This window comes from Uloborus diversus, chromosome 10, assembly GCF_026930045.1.
Source record: "Uloborus diversus isolate 005 chromosome 10, Udiv.v.3.1, whole genome shotgun sequence".
Classification (NCBI taxonomy): Eukaryota; Metazoa; Arthropoda; class Arachnida; order Araneae; family Uloboridae; genus Uloborus; species Uloborus diversus.
This window is the reverse complement of record NC_072740.1, coordinates 63,015,862-63,038,804: the sequence shown is the minus strand read 5'-3', so window position 1 is coordinate 63,038,804 and position 22,943 is coordinate 63,015,862. Positions and strand designations below refer to the sequence as shown.

Below are 22,943 nucleotides of genomic sequence, written 5' to 3'. Positions count from 1 at the left end.
TATTTCTGGTATAATTGTTCCACTTTCAAACCCACAATTCTTTGAAGGAATATTTTAACGAAATCGCAAATCAACCACATAGTGAAACCTCGTCAGATACCTCAGCTCAAAGTGAAAAAGACATTGGCTGTTATCTTTCCTAGAACCTACCCAATTGGCCAGAAAGTACCTTTCAGAACCAGACGTTCGGTACAAGTACCAATTGTAGTAAACACTTATTTTCAAAATCTGGTAACTTGATATTTAACAAGAAAAAAGAAAAAGAGATCTAGCTTCTAAAAATGCTGAATGTGCATATATATATATATATATATATATATATATTTTTATATATATATATATATATATATATATATATATATATATATATATATATATATATATATATATATATATATATATATATATATATTTCCCTGCATCATAACATGTTTGAACAGCAAAAAACTTTGCCTTATGAGTTACACAGCTGTGAACATTACAAAAAATATTTTTGAAAATGCTATATTGGAAATCAGAAGATCAATGAATATTTTTGTACTTAAAACTTGTCATATTTAATAAGAAGAAAATAAAATAAATTAGGAAAAAAAATCTCATTATTGAATTTTGTATACATTGTTTTGTTCTGTGAGAAAAAAAGCTAACTTTTGCTTCATGTATGATTTATGCTTACATTTTATCTACCGTAAAACCGTACAACTTTAGACCAGTGTTGCAACTTCAGCCCATTGAAGGAATCTGGTAGTATGTGCCACGTAGTGGTCGTTGGAGCACAGCTAAAGTTTTTTTTTAAAATCAGTTGGTTCGTAAGTGTTGTCCAGCGAAGTTCATGTTGTTTACCCCAAGGTCCAGTGTTATCATTCTTGTGTCAAAATTCATTTGTGTTGGGAAGTTTTTTGAAATTTTTGCTTCAGCTCTCTAAGTCTCCTTCAAAAACCTATATTTGCCGATTGAATTCTCCGAAGATAAGTTTATTACTTAGGTATCTAAGATGATCTAGCCATATCGATGATTCCTGTTGTTGCTTTGTTTACTTGTCGTTTCGAAGTAAACAAAATATGGGAATTCAAGTTGCAACTTTAGACCACTCTTTTTTATTGTCGTTTGTCAATATTTCGCGAACCATTTTATATTGTCTTGAGCAGTTTTTTAGTTTTCAGTTTTCCTTTGGTTTTAGACATGAATCCAGGAAAAAGAAAGAAGATAGGCGGCTGTCTTTCCCTCAACTATTCGCCTAAACTGATGGAAAAGGTGATCCAAGAAATTAGGAGCAACCAAACTTCTGCAAGGAAGGCAGAAAAAGGGGTAAATTTTGGTGTTGGCCTCATTCCCCCGATGTCATTTGTCATTTGGTACAAAAAAAAAAAAAAATTATTGCGACAACGAAGAAACCTACCCAATTGAGACAAAATTTGTACTGAGCCCCTGCAAAAAACTAATAAACAAAAATGATCCCGTAAAAAAAAATAAATAAATAAAATCCAGGAGCACGTACTTACTAATTGCTTTTCATACTATCTAACGTTCATATTTATATATCTGAATAAAATATTGTGTTTTTTACAATTGATTTTATTTAAGAAAACCTGAAATTGACTCAAAAAGTATAAAAAAATTTATAAATCGGTAAAAGTAAGTACTTTTTTTTTTTTTTTAATTTTTGCAGTGTACAGAATTGGAACAGAATGATCTATGCATTGTAACTTCAGACTGGAGCGGTTTAGCAATGCATATCAAGAAAAATATGAGGTGGTCTTAAAGTTGTCACCACCATGTGCAAACTTTATACCACTATACAAAAAGTTCCACTCCCTTTGTGTGTAATATAGATTTTGTTTCGAATCGTCACTCAACAGCTATGATGTATGGTAGTGTACGGTTAAATTCTCAACCTTTTTTTGGCAAAAAATAAAGAAAATATGAAGAAAAATACACATAAAGTGGTCTAAAGTTGTACTGTTTTACAGTACTATTTTCTTCATAAGATAAAATAAATATCAACCTTCCTAATGTGCCAGGAAAAAAATATTATTTTTCAGCTTTATTCGAAAATTTTGTATTGATTTATTTTATGTGTTAACAGACAGTCAAGATTGGTAATACAGATATTTTTAGTTGCCATTCATTACTGAATGTCTTTTATCTTGGCAATGCGCCGAAGTAAAACAAGATTTCACTCAAAATGATAAGAATGACTGAAAATGTATAAAACTTTCAATATGTGAAAAAATGATTTTTTCACGATATTCGACCGAGGCTGAATAATAAACTAGACATTCGGCAAATGGGCCGAATAGGCCGAGCATTCGTAGCATCACTACACAAATGTAAGAATGCAAACCTCTTCAGGGTAAAAAAAAAAAAAAAAAACTGGCCTTTTTGGTGACTTCTTAGTATTGTGAGCTCCAAGCCTTTTTCTGCTTTACATAAAGGGGTTTCTTGAACTCCAAAGCACGTGTCTGCAACAACTTTTCAATTTTTGGTTCAACGACGTTGGTTTTAACATCTAAAAATTTGCTATTTGATTGCATATTCTACGTTAAAATAAACTTTCGAATTCCCTCAGAATGGTCCCTATCGCATGAAGAATGCATTTTCCCCCTTTAACACCGTTTGATTCCGAATCATCTAAGTGTACTTAATCGCATCAAGCTTTGTGTAAAGTTCAATAAATACAAAATAAATATGTATCAATACTTTCATGGAAGACATGCCATATTCGTTTTTCGTGTCAAAACTAATTTTTGTAAAGAAAAAAAGTAAAACTCTTTAATAAATGTCATTCACCATTTGGATGAGAAAAAGAAGATACGGCTTGGGGCGAGAGAAATACTTTTAGGCTTTTTATGTTTTGGCAACAAGTATAGAAGAAATAGTTTAGAATTTGTTACATTAGAACTGAAGTGCTGTCAACAAAATCTTCAATAGTTTATGTAAATATTTAATAAATGTCTTAATGAAATCTTTTCCTTCGTTTAAAAATACTTCATCTTTTCATCAACAAAAGTTTTACTGATCTTGATAAACTACTGACAGGATTGGAAACCATGCTAAGTAAATGGTAACGCAATTAAAAATCTTTTTGTTCATTTTAAATGATTTGCATAAGTTTTAGTTGAATTTCAGTTGTTCATTATGTACATATACTTCATGTATCCATTAATGATTATTTTTCTTGTACAACAAGTTGGAAAATGGTGTCATAAAGGACAGTGGGGCAAAACCGTACAGGCGGGTGAAACCGACCCCTCTCCTTTTATACGTAATACGTGCTACCATCTAATTAGGCCATGGTGGCCTGATCAGTAAGGCGTCGGACTTGTAATCAAAAGCTCCCGGATTCAGTTCCAGCCGGTTGAAGATCCTCCGTGTTCATTAATGGTGACTGGGGCACGTTAAATATGTGGTATTCACGAAGTTCTTCAAATGAATCAATGCCTCTGGGTATGCTGCACCAGGGATTGCTCGTCTTCTGCTCTTGATCAAAAAAAAAAACAGCTGTATTCAGGGCCCCATCCAACCGGCTAAACCACAAATAGGTAGGTATGTGGGGGGGGGGGGGGGACCCTAGACTACATTACTATCGTATCTTAGCTAAGGAATAGCAATTATTAACGTAACTGCTATTTAAAAAAAAAGTTCAAGCGATATTTAGTGTGGCTGTCTGCCATTTAGTTTTGAGGTGACCAGTTTTGAATATTTTCAAAACTTTTTGTCTGTTTGTAGGTAATAAAATCCTACTTAATATCAGAAAGAAAAATATTTTTGGATGGAGTTAGTAAATATATCAGTTCACTGTATTTAGTTTTATATTTCAGCTTAGTAATGAAATTCCACATTTTGCATTATAGACCTAGATTTTATAGGTTGACCAAAAAAGATCCATAATAAAATAACTATGCACATCAACTCTTCGAAACTCAGAATGTTGCCTCTCAAATGTAGAAGAAGGTATGCCTACTAATTGTTATCGAAGAAATATCGCTAAATGACTTTTAGTTTCACTCCAAAGCTTAGAGCTAGGGTTTTGCCCCAAACATGCCCTTTCAATTTCCTCAAAACTTTACATCCAAAATTTATGAAAAAAATTTCCATATTACATGGAACATAATGAATTTTAAAAAGTTACATAATAAGGATCTGACTGGAAGTTGAATGGTTCTACAGTTTCGAAACTTTCAAAACTTCACTAAAAACAACTATAAGATTTAAAGATTTTTTTTTTATACAAATGATTCATTTAATTCTCTTTAGACAGTTTCGTATTATAAGATCACAAGAAATCTTATAAAATCACAACTACGAAAACGGTTAACATAATATTTGTCTTGCACAGATGTAAAATAACCTTTTATACAATCGAAACTGATATAATGTCTGTATTAATAGTCAAAAAATGTTTCTTTGTTTTTGAAAATTTGAAAATTTAAATACCATATACAACTTTACTTTTAAAAAATGTCTTCGTCTACAACGTTTTGCTTGCTTTTGTATAAGAGCTGCATGAAAAATAATTGTTCTTCTTTTTTTTTTGGTTATTTACAACAAAATAGACATTTATAGCTTTTCACTGAATTTTATCAAGCATCATGGAGAGGATTTTAATATTTATGAAAAATAGTCTGTTATCATTTACTTTTGTGTACAAATATGATTGTTCATATTAGAGAGAAAGTTTACTCGCTGTAATAATAAATAATTAACACCTCTGGAGAAAGAGAAAAATACTCATTCTAAAAGAAAATAATTCAAACACCCAGGAACTATGTAAAGTTTTGTAAGTTATTAATGAATATTAAACAAGAAGAAATTAGTGTAAAAAGTACACAAATTAAACTCATAATATCCGGCATTTGGTATCAAAATCAGCTCAATCCATGAATTTTCAAAAGTATTTTTTTTTCTCGTAATTTGTTACTACTCAGTGGATAACATCGCGCTACAAAGCAATTTGTAGCTCCGCTTGCTCAGTCAGGTCAAAAGCTGCTGTCACATTGGTTTTCGGTGAAAAAAATCTTATTCGGGAATGTTTTTCGCCTCTCCTGTAAAATTTAAAAAAAAATGGATTGATCTAGTTTTAATACTGAAAGCCTGACATACTTTGAAAATTAATAAATTTCCCTTCTGAAAAGGTTTTCATGTAAGCCGTTCAAAATCTCAATCACAAATAACGTTCAAACTTATCAATACAAATTAAAACATTGCAAAATGGAATCAACTCTCAATACATTTTTTCGCTGACAGTGAATGTTTTCATGTAGGTAAGTTTTGATGTAATATATCAGTAATTTTAAATTATGGATAATTTAAGAGTAGAGGTGCGACATCGATGGAAAAACATCGACACATTCAAAATTAAAATATAGATGGTCGTCGATCAAAAAACATCGATATTTTGAAACATGGAATGTTCAAAAATTATATTCATACACAATGAACTCTAGGAAATATTTTTAAGGGTAAACTGAATTTACAACAAGTATTTATTGTGTTTATAACCAATATTTTTATACTGCGAAACAAAGCTTAGTAATGTTAACAATAAGTTAATAATACTTCAAATTAAGTAATGAAAAGAAATAAGTTACTCATGCATTGTCTTTTAAAATACAAAACATTTAAACATCAACACCAAGTAATTGGAATAATTTCGCTACATCATTTTTTTACCCGAGTAATACAAATACTAAAAATGAAATGAATTATTTAATGAATAATGCGAATGAATTAGAAACATTTAATATTTTTCAAACATAACACGAAAAAAAAAGGAAAGAAAACAAAGTATAAAAATAAATAGTTGTTCTAGTACATATTTTCTACGGAGTTATTCGAAAGCGCAGTCAGAATTTTCGTCCTGAGAGAAGGGGGTCAAAACGAGCTAAACCATACTAGGATGGGCAATATGACAAAGATTTTGTTTGAGAAAATATTAATAGCGATTTGAAATATGTACTAGTTACAGTATGGTAAATATTTAAAGTAAAATTAAAATGTAAGTACTTAAATCAACGATTTATTGGGGGAAAACAATAATAATCATATGTGTATACTCTGAGAAAACTATAATATAATCTCACAATCACAAGTATATGTGAGAAAGGAAAAACTAGAGTAGCGCTTAATGTTCAATAGTTAGCAGTGTATTGGAAAAAGCGTTGTAAACTTTTTTTCTGATACTGTAAAGTGTGTACTTCTTTAAACAACTAACTATAGAAACATTTTCAATGGAGTAGATTTCACAATCACTAAATAATGATGTGGATTTTATCATAATTATTTTTGTAAACGTAATCGTTATTCTTTTTCTTTTTTTTTCCTATGATATTTTTGGGCTCAATTATAAAACATCGACATCGAAAAAACATAGAAACCAAAACAGAGATGTTAGGAAAAAAATTCACCCTAACATTGATGTCGCACTCCTACTTTAGAGGTGATCAATAACGAAAACTGATAACACATTTATTGTTAGTGATTAATCTACAGAGTATGCCCGATTACATTGCACTAACTCTGTAACATAGGCAAATCGATACATAATTTTTTTCGAAAAAAATAATGAAAATACGACATTTTTATTTTGCGAAAAATACCGTGTTTTCTGCCATGCACGTTGGTTGGTACATATTGGATAGTAGGTATAAACAAATCAGCTAAAACGTTGCACACATTTTCCTAAAACATGACGACCATTCCACAGACAGACAATAACACAAAACTTAATATGCAAAATAAAATTAAGTGAAAAATAATCATATAAGTTTTGTGTTAAAATGTGATGAACATGAAAAACTAACGTAAATAAAGCACAAATTAATCAAGAAAGTATAGCTTATAATATTTCAAGGCTCGTGCGAAAATGCTTAAGACACAAGAAAATCGCGAGAGAACACGACTCTCTCTCTAGATGCTTCTCACGGCTTTTTTGTTGTGTGTTGAGCATTTTTGAGTTGATGAAGAGGCTTCATTGTAACTTTGAAATAGCTATAAGCTATATTTTCTTGATAGTTAGTGCTTAGTCACGTTGGGTTTTCGTTCCAACCATAAAATTAGTGAAGCTGATGTGTTTCAACTCACAAATACATGGACACCCTTTAGATACATTAATTAGCCCTCGACACTTATTGAAATATTGACTTTTCTCATCAGCGGCAGATATGTTATTGTGGAAGGCTGTGGCAAATTTGAATACTTCATTAAATTCTCTTTTTGAAAAATTATATAAATGCTTTTCTGTCGGATGTCTTTTCATATACCCCGAAATAATAAAGAAATTTTCAGGGTTTTATTTATCTTAATATATAAAAATCAATGTCCTGAGATTATATATATATATATATATATATATATATATATATATATATATATATATATATATATATCAACGCACAGCCGATACCGCTGAAGCCTTAAACTTGAAATTTGGCAGGCATGTCCACATGATTACGAAAGTATCCACTAAGAAAGCATTTTTCGAAATATCAATTAGTTCAGGAGAAATTAATTAAAATCCCTTAATTTCTGTGAAATTAAAACCTGTCATTGAAATTTAAATCCCTTATTTTCGGAGGCTTTCCTCCATTCAAATCATTATTCAGTACTTCATCTCAACTTTTGGTCGATAGCGAATTTTAAATTTGATATTGTTTTTGTTTCTTACGTGATTCTTCGAGGCTTTTCTCAAGTCAAATAATAATGTTTCTGTCTTTTACTTTCATTTTTTCAAAACTAGAAACTAAGTTTTTAAGAACATCACCACATGCGGACTTTTGAATTTAGAAGAGTGCAGTTTCCTGTAAAAGTTTGCTTTGCAATAACCATTAATAAGTCACACGGACAGACATTAAAAGTAGCAGGGATCGATTTAAGGGAAGACTTTTTTTTTCTCACGGCCAATTTTATGTAGCTTGCTCCAAAGTCAGTTCATCAAGCAGTTTAATAATTTTAGCATCAGAAAAAAACTAAAAATGCTGTATACAAAGAAGTTCTTGCTTAAACATATGTATAAAAATAAAATGTGGAAGATCGATTAAGGACAAAGGCATATGTATATAAAGAGTCCAAGGGCCCCGGGATCCTCCCAAAATTAGAAAAAATTATAGTTAATAAGTAACTATTATAGGGGATTTTCGAAACTAAGTGCACCAAGCACTGTTAAGCCCTGCTAATTCCATTAGCCGAGCAATGCCGGGTACGGGAATGCTAGTTACATATAAACACTTTCTTTTGGAACAGGTAATAGCTATTAGTCGGGGGAAATATTAATATGCACGTTTTCAAAAGTAGCATTTTTATTTATTTCAGCGTAAGTAGTTGATAATTTGAAAATGATATTTTAGAGATAGCTCTTAAACAAGATATTTTTTAAAGAGTACTTTCGATTTAGATGTATATCGCAGAAAAATGAGTTTCGGGACACATGTTTCAATTAGCTTTAAACTTTATGGATGAGTAAATACTGTTTCATTTTTAGTTTGTGAATAAAATTACAGTAGATGAAATCTCTACTGATAATCAGACACTCACATTTTAATAAAACGAGACTGGATTGTAAATTTAACTAATGCTGCAAAAGAAACAAAATTTCTTTCAGAACTATTTATTGTCAAAATATGATGGATTTTATATGCTAATGTATATTTAAGAAATAAAGTCTATACCTCAAAATGCAGTTTAAAATGCACTTGAGAATTTGTGTTTTCCTTCACATTATCGCAAAAGAAAATTTGGTGCTATAATATTTTATTTTAGAAAATACGAAGAAGATATAAAAGCTATCAATATTTCTGAAGTTAACAGACAACCATGGCTCACTTATGGAATTACGAAGTTGTTAACTCAGAATGTTCATAATAAATTAAGTTTAAATACGTATTCACTATAAATAATGCCAAAAAATGACTCTTTATGTAGTTTATTATTGCGAAATGACAGCACGCCGGCAATTTTAACTAACCTAGTTGATTGCTAACTATAGAAATGATTAAAAAATAATAATAATAAATTTCGTTGTAATAATAATAAATAATAGTTGAATACTTTTTAATGCATAAAACTGAAAATTGGAAATTTCTGCTCACTTAAAACTTTCCTTTCAAAACATGGGAAATCTTTCTGTTTAGTGTCTGCACATAATTTCTTTTTCCTCCTTCATACTCGCATTAAAAAAAAAAAAAAAATCATCTTTGGTACAACGTTTGGCATTTCAATCAAGGATCTCTTTTAACCTGTTAGGAATAATTGTTTTTCGGAAATGAAACATACGGAAGCTCCATTGACCATGCACTCATCCACTGGTACATGTTTTACAATGCATCTGTATTATCTTTGCTTTAAATAAAACATAACATTACTATGCAATCAATGTACTTCCAGACAGAGTATAAAACAATGACTTCCTATATACGTATACATTGAAACAAATTCATGTTCATTATGTTACTATTTATGAATAACCTAAAACAATGTGCATTGTCTTTAAGAAATGGTCTGTCGAATAGATACAAAAATGCATCGCTAAAAAATAAATTATAATATTTCACATTTACGATGGGATAAATATTGTATTTTGATGTTTAGACAATTATTTAGAGAAGTTTATAATATTTATTACTTATAATAACAGTAAGTGTTGTGAAACAACTTTTGTATCAAATTTTCATTCATTTTCATAGAAATGTAGTTTTAATATCCCTGCAAAGACACATTGACTGGTGCGGTTCGTCTCATCACTTTTCTCCAAAGTTTCTAGCTGCTTGTGAAAAAAAATTGATGCCCCTTCATTTCAGTCAGAAATTTCAGGGACGTAATGAATAAATGATTTTTGAAATTTTATTCAAAAATTTTCATCTTTCACGTGAAACCACCAAAAAGATATTGCCTATCATGGAACTGCTTTGTGGGCTCTCACCAGCATTAGCAAACCCTGCGTAAAAGACACCTGTAGCAATCTATAAAAAAATAGGTCATTCTTAAAAATCTTACATGGCATACATACACTTAAGTACAACTACATTTTATGCTTTGAAAAGATGCATAACATTTCTATGAGTTGACTCACAAACTGAAACTTATTGAGTTGCATATACTAAGGAGCCGTCTACAAATGGTGCCACTATTTGTGGGAGGAGAGGGAGGGTCGTAAAATTGTGAGAGTTTAATACAAGTGGAAGAGGGGCAAGAAGTGTGACAATACACATTTTGGTTACAATAAAAAGACATTTGGAATCAGCAGATTTTTATTTTTGTCCCTCGTATGTTTATTTTTAAAAGATAGAAAAGTTATTTTCTTCTGGTGATTTTGTTTATATTCTCACGGGTTTTATTTTGTGTCGAAAAACATCGATGCTGATTAAGGTTTAAATTAAGTTCAAATTGAAAAGTTAAAGAAAAAAAAACTTGAGCTTTTACACTTTTGATTTAAAAAAAATCGTGAAAGGTCATTTTCACAAAAAAAGGGGGGGGGGAGGTTTAGTACAAAGTACAAATCATAACAAAATAACGCAGCTGAACAGAACCAAAAGTAAACAGTTCATCTCTGATGTCGTATAGCCGTACTCTGATCAAATCGACATAGACATGTACAGAATGGCGGTGAGAGAGATTCTTCCTTTTTTTTTTTTTTGGTGGGGGGGAGAGTAAAACTCTTTTATCCCCCGTACCATTTTGACGTAGGCGATAAGGGTAGGTATGATCGATAACGTAGTGATTTGTTTCAGAGCTAATGAAACAGTGTGACAAAGGAAAGGAGAAGTCAAAAACAATGTAAAAAAAATTTCATGTCATTATGGACAGCCCCCAATTGAATTGCAGTAACCCATCGTTATATCTCGCTTTTCCTTTGTCTCCCGAAAAATTATATTTATATAAAAAAAAAGTCACTTCACAGAAAAAAAAATATCCCTCAGCAAGATAATTTTCTCTTTCTTAAATCAATGAACAAAACTGGTATGTCTTCCATACATCTAAATTCTTTACAGTTTAAGCTTCAACTTTCGATATGTGTATTCCACCATGAATCAACCGAAATGTTTTGAACTATTTTCTTTATGTTAAAAGAACAATTGAAGCAGTGAGAAGCAAAGGGATGTAAGTGGACATTTTCAAGTTTTGAGTAAAACGCGTTTAAAGATAACATTCTAGGAAGGCTTTCGTTGAATTTGTTTTCTAAATCTTGCTGTATAGGAGCAACTACCAGGGCTACTATTACCATCTCTTGCCCCAAGACAGAGGAGAGGTTCACCTACCATGTGTGTACTGGTTATCTCAAAATTTTTAATTTAGCTACTTACATCCCTTTGCTTCTCACTGCCTCAATTAGCAAACAAATTTTCTTTTGTTTTTGTTAAGATTGCACATGTCGTTAACTTTGTGCGTCGATGGAATCCTTACTTTTTATAAACTCGGTTATATCGCGCTTTTTTGTTGTCTCCCGACTAGCGCGATATAACGAGGGGTCACTGTTTAAAAGGTACATTCATGTTTATGTACGAAACATATTACAGGGTCAATCCACTGTATTTGTCTGTGGAATGCCCCGTACGTAACACTAAATCTCGAAATATTTATATTTTTTTTTATTGTAAAAATACAAATGAAGGGGAAAACAACAGAAAACTTTGTTATCGGCATTTGTACAGTGAAAAAAATCTAATCTAATTGATCTAAAAAAATCTAAATTGAAATTTAGCGTTAAGCACGGGACATTTCACAGTCAAATACTGTAGAATGACGGCAGAATAAAGTAAGATCTTGTCTATGAATAATTTTTAAACACTTACGCTAATTACCCAGGCATCCAGTTAAGCCATCATAAGCCTCTTTTCGTTAAATCTACAATGAAAAAGTATCATGTTATAAAAATTCGTTTTTTAAAATTGTTTGGAAAGATGAAACACGAGGGTTGGAACTTTAATAGTGGCAACTATTTATTTACATCTTATACAAAAGTGATACTTGTAATTATTATTGATTTTTAAAACAGAATATATTTATCCCTTTCATTGATGTTGGAAAATTAAAAGAAATTATATATTTTTTTTACGTAAAAATACCCTACTAGAGCTCCTACAATTTTTGGAGAAAAAAAATTAAGCCGCTATGGCCCCTGAATACCAGGAGTGGAAAGTGGTATAAGCCAGGAAACGCAGTGTTTCACAACTCAATGAATATTGATCGCACTAATGTCTTTATTATTATTATTCTTGTTGTTGTTTTTTTTTTATACTTTTGATTTTTCTAAATGTAACTGTAGGGATCCGTGGGCCATATAAAAAGTCAGAATTCGTATTTTTTCACGAAATTTTTTTAACGCTTCAAACTTTTAATATCTTGGCTCTGCGACTGATTTTGACCATTTTTGCTATTGGAATATGTATCTAAGACTAACTGTTAGGAAAATTGAGGTCTTGCAAGTTAAACTGAGACACGCTGCATTTTTATTTTTAGCCTTAAATATCGCCTTTTGTTAACTTGCTTTCCTAATATAAACTATTATATATTCGTTAATGCTTGCATTTTTCTTATTGCATTGAAAAAAAATTACTCACCTTTCAATGTAATCTGTTATATAGTAAAACTGGAGACCTGAATAACTATAATACGCTGTCTAAATGTTCAGTCGTAGACAAATCGATGGTTTTACAATCGTAACATTTTTTTCACCAAATATGGATGCATTTTTTTTCTTTCTTTTTCAGTCCCTTTTCCCCTCTTTTCCCACATTAATGAAGTTATATGTACGCTTTATTATTATTATTTTTTAAGTACTGATCATGATGACTGTTTTTTATTTATTTTTTTATTGAAAATGAGCAATGGGATCCTGCTGATATGAAACTCTGACTCCGTTTTTAAAAATATTAAAAAATAGCATTTAAGTAGAGTTGACATAAAACTGCTTTGTTTTTGAATTTCTACAGACAGAATAAACAAAATGCGATGTATTAGACTTACTCTTTAACTTTATCGGGAATACAAACATGGTCCATAGGAATAAGTTCTTCCAGCTCTTGAAGGTTGTTCACAAATCGCAGTTTACGACTGAATTTTGAACTAAAATTAATAAAAAAAATCAATCACATGACTTTGTTTAACATAAGCTGCATAAAATCTATTTTAATATTTTACTTTACTGTGAAAATGCTTCTAAATAAAGTAAACTTGATAGAATTAGATGCAAGATCAATTCAGTTTTATTTTACTTTCAGGGTTGACTTCTGCTTCGAAAGCTGTAGGAATTTGTGACAATATTAAATACAAAATGTTTCGTTTTATTTCAAAACTTCTAGTATCACACTAAAACTCATTTCTTTGAAAAAAAAAAAAAAGACCTAAGTATTTTTTCGCTTCAAATTAGATTTGTGTATTATATTGTTTATTATTCAGTAAGTTACCGCCCTATACTCAGGGCTAACGCAGAAATACATGACATACGCCGCCAGCTCAGTCAATTCCAGCCGAGGACTGCAGTTTCGTGCTTATTAGCACTCATCAGCCCGGCATAGGAGTGACTGAGCTGGAGGTGGAAAACCTCAAGATACAAAACAACCAAAACCAAAATGTGCAAAACCTCTGAGCTGGAGGTTTTCTACCTCCAGCTCAGTCACTCCTATGCCGGGCTGATGAGTGCTAATAAGCACGAAAGTGCAGTCCTCGGCAGGAATTGACTGAGCTGGAGGTGCATTTCATGTATTGTTTATTATGTTTTGATGCAGCGGTAAGAGGCATTTAAAAAAAAAAAATAGCTTCCAAAAAACTGATGCTATAAGCAAAAAAAAAAACTTCATTTTTTAACTCGGCTTTTTTAATATTTTGTCCTACAGTTTTTTTTTTTTTTTTTTTTCCTTTTTGAAAAAGAAAAGAAGACGTTTTCCTCTCAAAAATTTCTGATCAAGATATTAATAACTTACACTATTTTCAATATCTAGCTTTTGGCAAAACATCCATTATCATAATGGTACAACATAATGACTAATTAAATGTCATCAGTTCTGCGCCAGTTTTAAATGCAGGGTACCTAGTATTTTTGAGCAAAATTTGATCACAATCTAAGGTGAAGATTTGTATAAAATAGCATCCTGGGGAAAAAAAGACCGAAATGCTTATTTTTCGTTAAAATGCTTTTTGGAATAGAGATGTAAAAAATATGTAGATTTATCAGGAATAACATGTTGCACTGTAAAAACGCCACTTTTTATCCAATTTGTGGCTATGGAAGTTTTTTTTTTTTTTAGTTAATTTATTTAATTTTTAAACATATGCACTGCAAAAAAATTCTGAAACGTCACTGATTGTTTCCGTGGAACGTTTCGGGATTACACTGGTTTTCAACTATTTCCCGTAAAATCAAGTGTTTTTGCAAAAAAGTAACCTGAATTTGCTACAAGTTCCACGAATGCAGACTAAATTTTTCAGATTGATTCGAGGATAATTTGAGGAAGGTTACTGACTTTTAGCGGAAAACGTTCCTGGTTTTTACAAGATATGTTTCTGGAAGAAATTAGGCGCATTAGCTGCCCATTATTTTAAAAGAACGTTTCTGAATCGCTTTTGCAGAGTGAAACTACAAACCAACCAAACAATAAAAACTTTTTAATTTGTTGAAAATATTAATTTTATTTTTGTTATGTTTTGTGAAGTTAATATTTGGGGAAAATAATTGATCTGAAACGGTATAATGATTCGAAGTAAAAATATTCTTTAAGAACTTTAATATAAATGTCAACAATTTTAGCTGAAAATGTTGAATAGCTTTTGCTATGCTCAAAAATAGATTTTGAGGCCGTTTTAGTGCTTAATTTATGTACATGTACAACCTCTTTAGAAGGAATAAGGAAATCTTACCAGAGCCACATAATTTCGTAATGAGTTACTTAAAACTTATATATGTTAATGAACATAACGTTCCTTATGTCTTTCAAATGCCTTATTGTGTTTTCATCAAGTTGTGAACCATGAAATGTAAAACTAACATGTTTTAAGTAATGGTGGTTAGTCTTTTTGTGAATAACTTCTGTTCTAATGGTCCGAATGTAATTTAATTTAGAATTTATACTAGTTAGAGCACTCTAAATTTACTTTTGTTGGGCATTTCAATTTAAATCTTGAAGTTAATATCCTTTTTATAATGAATATGTTTCTCGATTAAAATTTCATTGCAATAATTTAAAAGAAGGCTTTAATCAATAAGGAAAGACATTCATCATAGGAATTTAAAAAAAAAGCCTTTAATAAATGACGTCTATCATCTTCCTTATTATCTTAGTGCCCATGATCGCTGAATAATTAATAACTTATGTTTTGTTTTTCCCCAGGACTGTATACTTACAGGCATTTACTACACAGCTATAGTCTCTCTAATTTACAGAGATTTTCATGCTTACCTGATAAATGGTTTAGTCATTATTACAATAGTCTTCAACCAGAATGTAGGATGCACGAGGTAAAGTCCTTTGAGATTTTTCCTTAACCTGTTAAAAAAAAACAGAGTTTATATGATAGTATGAGAAATATTATTTATGTGTAATTATTTGCATACAAAATATGAAAAAGATTATTTTCCATGCGAGTTTTTTAAAATACAATATTCAAAATTTTATTTCTATAAGTATCTTTTATACAAAATGAAAATATTTTCTATGTAATTCTGAAACAGAAATACGGTTTAAAGAAAAAGTTCTATAAAAATGTTTTTGTAGATGGAAATGTCTGCGCTTGCATGCTTGGGATATTTATTAAGACAGAAAGTTGACTGAATCAAGTTGATAATAAGATGTTTAATCATATTTCAACACTCAAAAAATATTGCATTTACTCATGATATTATACATTTAAATTGTAATCGAAATGTTCAGAATAAAAGCTTATTAAACATACTTGTTCATTTTCAACGATTGATTTACTTTTTGTTTTTCCCTTATAAACTTAAAATTCTGTTTTGCAATTCATTTACACATTTTAAGGGTTAACACTTTGCCTAGAAATATAAGTGCTTGTTACACACATATTCGCTTGTTTACACATATTTTAAAGAATTTTATTATTACTCTATTAGATTTTTTTGCCTGAGACTATAAAGTCATCTACTACATGAGCAACAACAGTGAAATTAGAAACAAAGCGATTACCTTTGAACAAGTACACGAAAAGAAAAAAAAAAGTGTTATCAAAGCTGAAGTTTTGCAAAATGATTGCATACACGTGGTTCAGGAATACAAGAAGTCCTTTTTCACAGCTGAAAAAGCTATGAACTTCTTACGCTAAACATCAGTAACAAAGAGAACCATAATCCTAACAGGATTTTTCCTAAAGCATTTAAAATAATATACAATTGTTAAATGTTTAATTTTCAATTGAAATTCTATTAATTTCCAAAATTTTAGTTTTAAAGGGATGATAATATCTCTTTACAACTAAAAATCTATCGGCGTTTGTCTGTGTGTGTCTGTAACCTCATTCACTGAAGAATGGTGATGAACTGAGGTTCGGAATCAAAAAATTTATAATTTTCTGGGAAACTCAACCACTCGGCCTCTTCTTTGTACGACTTTAATTAGCGGAGAAATTAACTAAAACGCCTTTTTGTGTGCTGCCGAAATCACAACAAGCAGCTGATCTCTTGCAAATAATTCTTCTGGTTTGAGCAAAAATGGATTCAGTTAAAGGCGAAGCAGTTGACCACATGACACTATTTTTGATTGGAGTTAAAGTGAATCAAGCGAGAGGGGTCAGAGCCCCCGAAGTACTTCAGCCCGCCGTAAGCGGTTAGTCTATATTATTAAAATCTGCGAACGTCTATCTGTCACTCTGTCTCTCCGGTCATGGGGTCATGTCTTCCGAACTGTCTGTCTGTCGGGAGACACTTTAGGTCCTGGAAGATTTAGAACACACAGAGGAAACCATTCCACCCAGTTTCATTTCATTTAATGTGATACTGCTAGCCTTTTAAATGCCTGGAGTTATTAATAAAACCAAAACCTTTAGAATCTGTTCGTATGTCATTCGGACCTCCCATGAGATGACATCCGGGATCAAATTTAGCCATTCATTAAATTTGGCGAAATCTCGCCAAGCTTTCATTGAATCCATTACTAAATACCAATCAATCTGCCGAAGCGAGCAAAATGCGGAGCCCACTGGAGGTAGGGTTTGCCAAACTCGTATGCAAAATGCAAAAAAAAAAAAAAAAAAAACGAAGACAGCCGCTTAGCGTTTGACGAACGAAACAGGCAATATCGAGGCCTTCTAGTGTCTATTATTAGAATCCATGCGAGTTGAGATATTAAGTAAAATCTATGTTAATAAAATCTGTCCGTATGGCATTCGTAACGTCTATGGACTAACATGTGAATCAGCGCCCAATTTAGCAATATATCGTCAAGTCTGTCTCCGAATGACAGGCTGACACAAACATGGAGGTTTTCGAGCGAAGCAAGCATGGGCGGCGCCCTTAGTCTATACTATTAAAAAAGGCGCGTCTGTCTGTCCGGATAGCTCCTCTGGATTTCCTGTTATTCTGAGGTCGAGAGAGATACCGTGGGATTAAGAAAATTCAGGAGAAGCCAATTTATCTATTTCTATCCAAATCTCTCTTTAAATGCCAAAAATGAAAATCCATAATATTGAAATCTGTGCTAGCATGTCATTCGAAAGTTTTAAGGGCTGATATTTCAGATGGCACCAAATTTGATGAAATATTGCCAAGTTGCAGCCAAGTCTATCGCCAACTGGGAACCCCTTGCTAAGTCATTACCAAAAGACAAGTGAGATGATGAGTGAAGCGAGTAGAGGACGAAGCCTTCTGTTTGATGCTGTATTGCTTATTAATGTTTCAACTCTGATCATACTCACTGTTTAATCTAAAGATTATCATATTCTCACCTTTTTTTTTTCTTATTGGCAAAGACTCTATGCTCATTAAATTGATGTGAAAGAATGATTTTGTATTTGCTGTTTTATTTTTCAGTCAAAATAGGAATCTTATGTACTAAATCAATCATGGCTAAACAGTCATGGCACATGCTTTTAAGTGCCTTTTGAAATAGAGATTTCGATTTAAATTTATTCCTAAAAATTAAATTACCCAAGTATTTCAAAGATACTAACTGTACTATGTGTAAATGCGAAGCAGTCCTTATGTTCACATAAATTCTAATGCCAACAACAATGAAGGATTTTGTTTTTAATATTTTACTAGCTGCGTGCCCGGCGTTGCACGGGCTACTTAAAAAATGAAAGAGATGTCCAATTGATGTTTTTGTATTACTCTGACATCAGTTTCTAAAGCGCTAAGGAGTAAATAAATACGCGTAATGCAAGGTTTGCAAACACCAGTAGAGCATATTTTTCGCAAAAATCTCTTTAAAGTTAATCATAGTTATCAATAATGCAAGTTATGAGTATTTTCAATTCGCACAAAAGATGAAAATATATGCATTATCAATTATAATCTGTGCTCACTTTAAACTGAATTAAATCTGATAGACTATACCTAAAACATTTGTATGTACAATTACGATCCGCTTTTTACATAAAATGACACATACTTTTTGGTTGCTTACGTGAAACTAAAGCACCAAGACTTAATAAATACCAATCAGCATTAATTTAATACCAAGTCATCAGATTCGAATTAAGCTTTAGTTAAAATCCTTAAAAACAGTATTTTTGTTCAACTCTGTTTCACTTAAAGAAATCCAAACAATCTTAATTTAACATGTTCTTTTAACAATACAAACTATATTTCAAAAATAGAAACAGGAAGGAAAAAGAGAGTTATTACAATTCGAAAATTCACAGATGTGACGAGAAAAAGTCCAACAAAATAAACATAATTAGTCGCACATCCCAAATGTACCAAAATATGAGGCCGGTGAATGATAAACTTACACTACAATCAATAAACATAGCTAAAGAAACAACTTTCATATGCTGAAAGGAGTTAAGAACGTTGAATGTAAAAAATAAAAAAAGGACAGACGATAAAATAAAGGCTATATCCGAATAGAGCAACCAATTTTAAACTAATTTAAAATGAAATTCTAGATGGAAACGTTGTTTTAAGATTTGGACAGCAGCCAAAAAAATCTCTTTTAAAACAATTATTAGAATTTTACTTGCTCACGCAAATTCAAAATGGCAACAGGAAAGAAATAAAATTCCCGAATAACGTTATGTTAATTAACGTTTTATTTAATATCTCCGCTAATTAAAGTCGCACATTTACAAGATTGGTCCTGTTGTTTTCTTTGGGAAATTTCGAATTGATCGGTATCTCGTTTGACTCCCGATTCGCAGCGGTTCTCGAGAAGATAGATCTTCAGACAGACAGACAGACGCGAACAGATTTTAATATTATAGTGGATGGATGGATAAACTTTCAATACCTTCTGTCGATCATTTGATAACATCTCTTAAGCCATCCAAAACTAGGCATACAACTGCGAGAAGTTGCACCGTGCAAATAGACTAGAACATAATCTTCAGCAACCAGCTGAGCAAGAGTTGTCAGAACATACCTATAAAATGATGTGTATTAAAATAATTGTATTATACAATTCGTTGCAAGCACTTAAATTACAAACATTTGAAATTAAAATTCAAATCACTCAAATATGATTTATCTCTTCATCGCCTGGATGAGGATTTTGCCATGATTAGGACTTTGCCAAGATTAAAACTAGAAGTTAATTTCTGCCAGGAAGGTGGAATTGGAAAAAATTCTCAAAAACGCTAGATCCCCAAAGGAGCTGCCGTATCAATGCTGATGATGATGATTTCTGATTTTATCAGCATACGTGAAAAGCCATGCAAACCACCATACGGGTAAGCCTTATTTCTCTAGTTTAAAAAGTGCGTTATGAAAAAAAGCAATTTTTTATAGTGTTGAATTTATAGCGCTATCGGTGAAATTTTTATCAAGTGATTGAAAAGATTTAGATTTCAATTGGGGATGAATGTTGGTGACCTAGAAGCTTCATCCTAATATCGTTATATGCATCTTTTTGATCACTAAGTTTTTAAAAAATGCTTGTTTAGTTATGATAATTTATAAAATTATGAATTTTTCGCAACCCCAACTCGCCAAAATGTTTAACATCAAGCACGTGTTTTTTTTTTAATTTGTTTTTTATGTATTTACGTAAAGGCAGAACTCTAAATTCAAAATTTTTTTTGGAAGCAAGTAGCCAGAAACACTTTTAATTCAGTCATGTAGCGAAACAAGTTTGTAATGTACACACGTATCAAAAACTACTTACAAAAACAAATTATCCATAACGTAATCATAATCTAGCCGACTACGATCTGGAAGATAGCACGCGCTGAATACGATGATGGCAAGGTTGGTCGATCCAATGTAACCTGAAATATGAAGAGAATAAATTCACTGGGCCAAAAGAAAAAAAAAGTGCCTTTTTGAGGGGTGGGGGTTCGCTTTTTTATAATTAGATCCTTACGAAACCAATAGTGCAATGAAATATTACTATAATCCAATGTAAATTAAAAGCTTGAAAGAGATTATGAAAGTAAATTAACTTATGCACGAGACATCCAAGTTTGCTTAAAGACATGGCGTTATCCAAAATGTTTTTTTTTTTTTTTTTTGCCAATATATTTTTTCTTTTGAAAATGGATATGAAATAGGAGTAAAATTGTCACTTGAAATCGGGAAAAAGGTTTTAAAGAGACTGTCGATATTTCAATAAAAGAGTATTGAATCATTATAATATGAGAGTGGAGCAAAACCGAAAACGGGATATTGGTCATAATTTGATGTGTGTGTGTGTGTGTGAGCGTGCCCAAACTGTGTTTTGAAGTATGTGTCCTTGATAAGCACGCACGACCAAGTTGTATGAACTGGAGGTCGACTAGTAGTGTCGTCTGACAGGCGATCAGTCAGTCAGCGTCAGGTTTTGCGACTAATGAAAAGCAACGTAGTGCTATTCGTTTTTTTTAGCAGCAGATGTTGGAGTTCATGGGATGCATCGAAAAATGAAAAAACAGAGCACCATCTGTCAATGACTCGTGTGCAGGATTGGCACAGGTGTTTCTGCAAAGGACGGGAGTCAAGTTCAAAAGTTCTTAAGATTTTGTATTAATATTTTCTTTTATGGTTTTAACGATGCTAATGATCCTTTTCCCCGATGATATAAATAAAATCAGTATTAGTTAGTATTAGTTCAAGACGAAATATTTTCGTGATTAATTGTATTTTTAAAGTATTAGTTCAAGACGAAATATTTTCGTGATTAATTGTATTTTTTCTGCTGTAACAATTAATGATTAGGATATTGAAAATTCAAATTATTTTAAACTTTCTGCGCTGAGAAGCAATCGTTTTTAAAAATTTAAGAGCCGATTGGAAAATTCGTGGTTAAGAGAATTTCATGGTACTAATATACACGCTATAACAAGAAAAAAAAATCGACGCACCAAGAAGAAACTTAATGAAACGAATTTTTTTTATACCAAAGGATAACTTTGATATAAGAATGAGAAGATAAAATGAAAACAAAATGATCATTTATTACTTAAAAAATTCCTAATGAATGGAGATTTTAGTTTCCTGCTGGGGAAATTTCAAACGTGAAAGTACGGCACGATACAGGCAAGCATAGAGATATAACAATATCGTATGATGTTCTACATCATCTCGTTCGACATTTGATGTAAAGGCACCAATAATTCGACATAATTCATAGAGCGTCTAACTTACCGTGCAAAGTGATTCCAGATATGATCTATCTGTGGAAATGGATCAAGGAGACTAGAGAAGGTGATAATGTGAAAGACAGAGTCAGCTGACACCCTGGCTGTGTGTGACGGACCATTGTCCTGTTATAAAATGGCCGTAATGCCAATACATGTGACTATAGCACGACACAAACGCACTGTTACGCTATCATGATGTTGTGGATTAATACTAGGGATGACCATTTATCATATGCCATGTCACCCGATAGTATCACACCAACTAATTGTGGCGTGCGTTTAAAGTAAAGGCAGAAATAGGGCTTTCACACTCTCGCCTCTATCGGGAGTAGTGTCTCGTTTGATAAAAATTAAACTACAACCGAATAGATCCAGATCGTCTTTAGCGATGAATCCAAATTGAATTTAGGTAATGATGACATTTTTGTACGCTTATTGAAAACCTGTTGGGAACTCCCAAATTGTACCTTTACTTTACAGCGGCACACCGCATCCACAGCTGGGGTGAAGTTATAGGATGCTATCATATACGTAATATGGTCATCCATAATATTGATCCAAAGCACCATGGATAATGTTCGGTCACAAACAGTAAGGGTGTCAGGGGACTTCCTCTTCCACGCTATCACCTTCTCTGTATTGCTCGACCCCTGATTTGTCACAGATCGAGCATATCTGGAATCACTTTGGACGGTAAATTGTACTGTGTACGGGCTTGATCGAATTGGTGGCGTCGTTACAGCAAGTGTGGAACAAAATGACATAGGATGTCGTACGATCCTTTTAAGTCTCAATCTTCGCCAGCATCGCCTCATGTATTCATGCTTTAGGTGGCCTAACGAAATACTAAAACCTTCCTTCATTTGAGATTTTTAATATAATAAATGATCATTTTGCTTTAATTTCGTAATCACTTTCTTTTACCAATGTTGTTCTCACTTGTGCGAAATTTCGTTTCATTCTGACAATTCCTTCTTAGTGCGTCGATATTTTTAGAATTTACATGCAAAATGATAATAATAATAGTAATAATAAATTTAATAAATTAAATGGAATAATGAATTGGACTGAAAAGGCATGGTTTTTTAATAAACGTACCGCTCCATTTCACCATTTTCGGCCATTCTGACGTCACATGCGTTGCATGTGTTCCAGAAACATTACTGTATTTGGAACATGCGCGCGATAGAAAGTGGCGTCAGGGAAGATGGTGAGGTTGTGCGGAA

At 31.9% G+C, this 22,943-nt stretch overlaps 1 protein-coding gene across 1 annotated transcript in view; it reads right to left on the bottom strand.

The window, feature by feature from the left end:
- Nucleotides 1–11,796: 11,796 nt before the first annotated feature.
- The window catches only part of LOC129231577 (protein prune homolog 2-like), a 38,980-nt gene continuing 27,833 nt past the window's right edge, over nt 11,797–22,943 (bottom strand). Inside the window, exons 7-11 of the mRNA XM_054865935.1 lie at nt 20,265–20,367; nt 19,392–19,523; nt 15,390–15,476; nt 12,961–13,059; nt 11,797–11,838 (exon numbers count right to left, since the gene is read on the bottom strand). Of these exons, the coding sequence (XP_054721910.1) occupies nt 11,808–11,838; nt 12,961–13,059; nt 15,390–15,476; nt 19,392–19,523; nt 20,265–20,367 (452 nt within the window). The 3' untranslated portion in view covers nt 11,797–11,807. The remainder of the gene's footprint in view (nt 11,839–12,960; nt 13,060–15,389; nt 15,477–19,391; nt 19,524–20,264; nt 20,368–22,943) is intronic.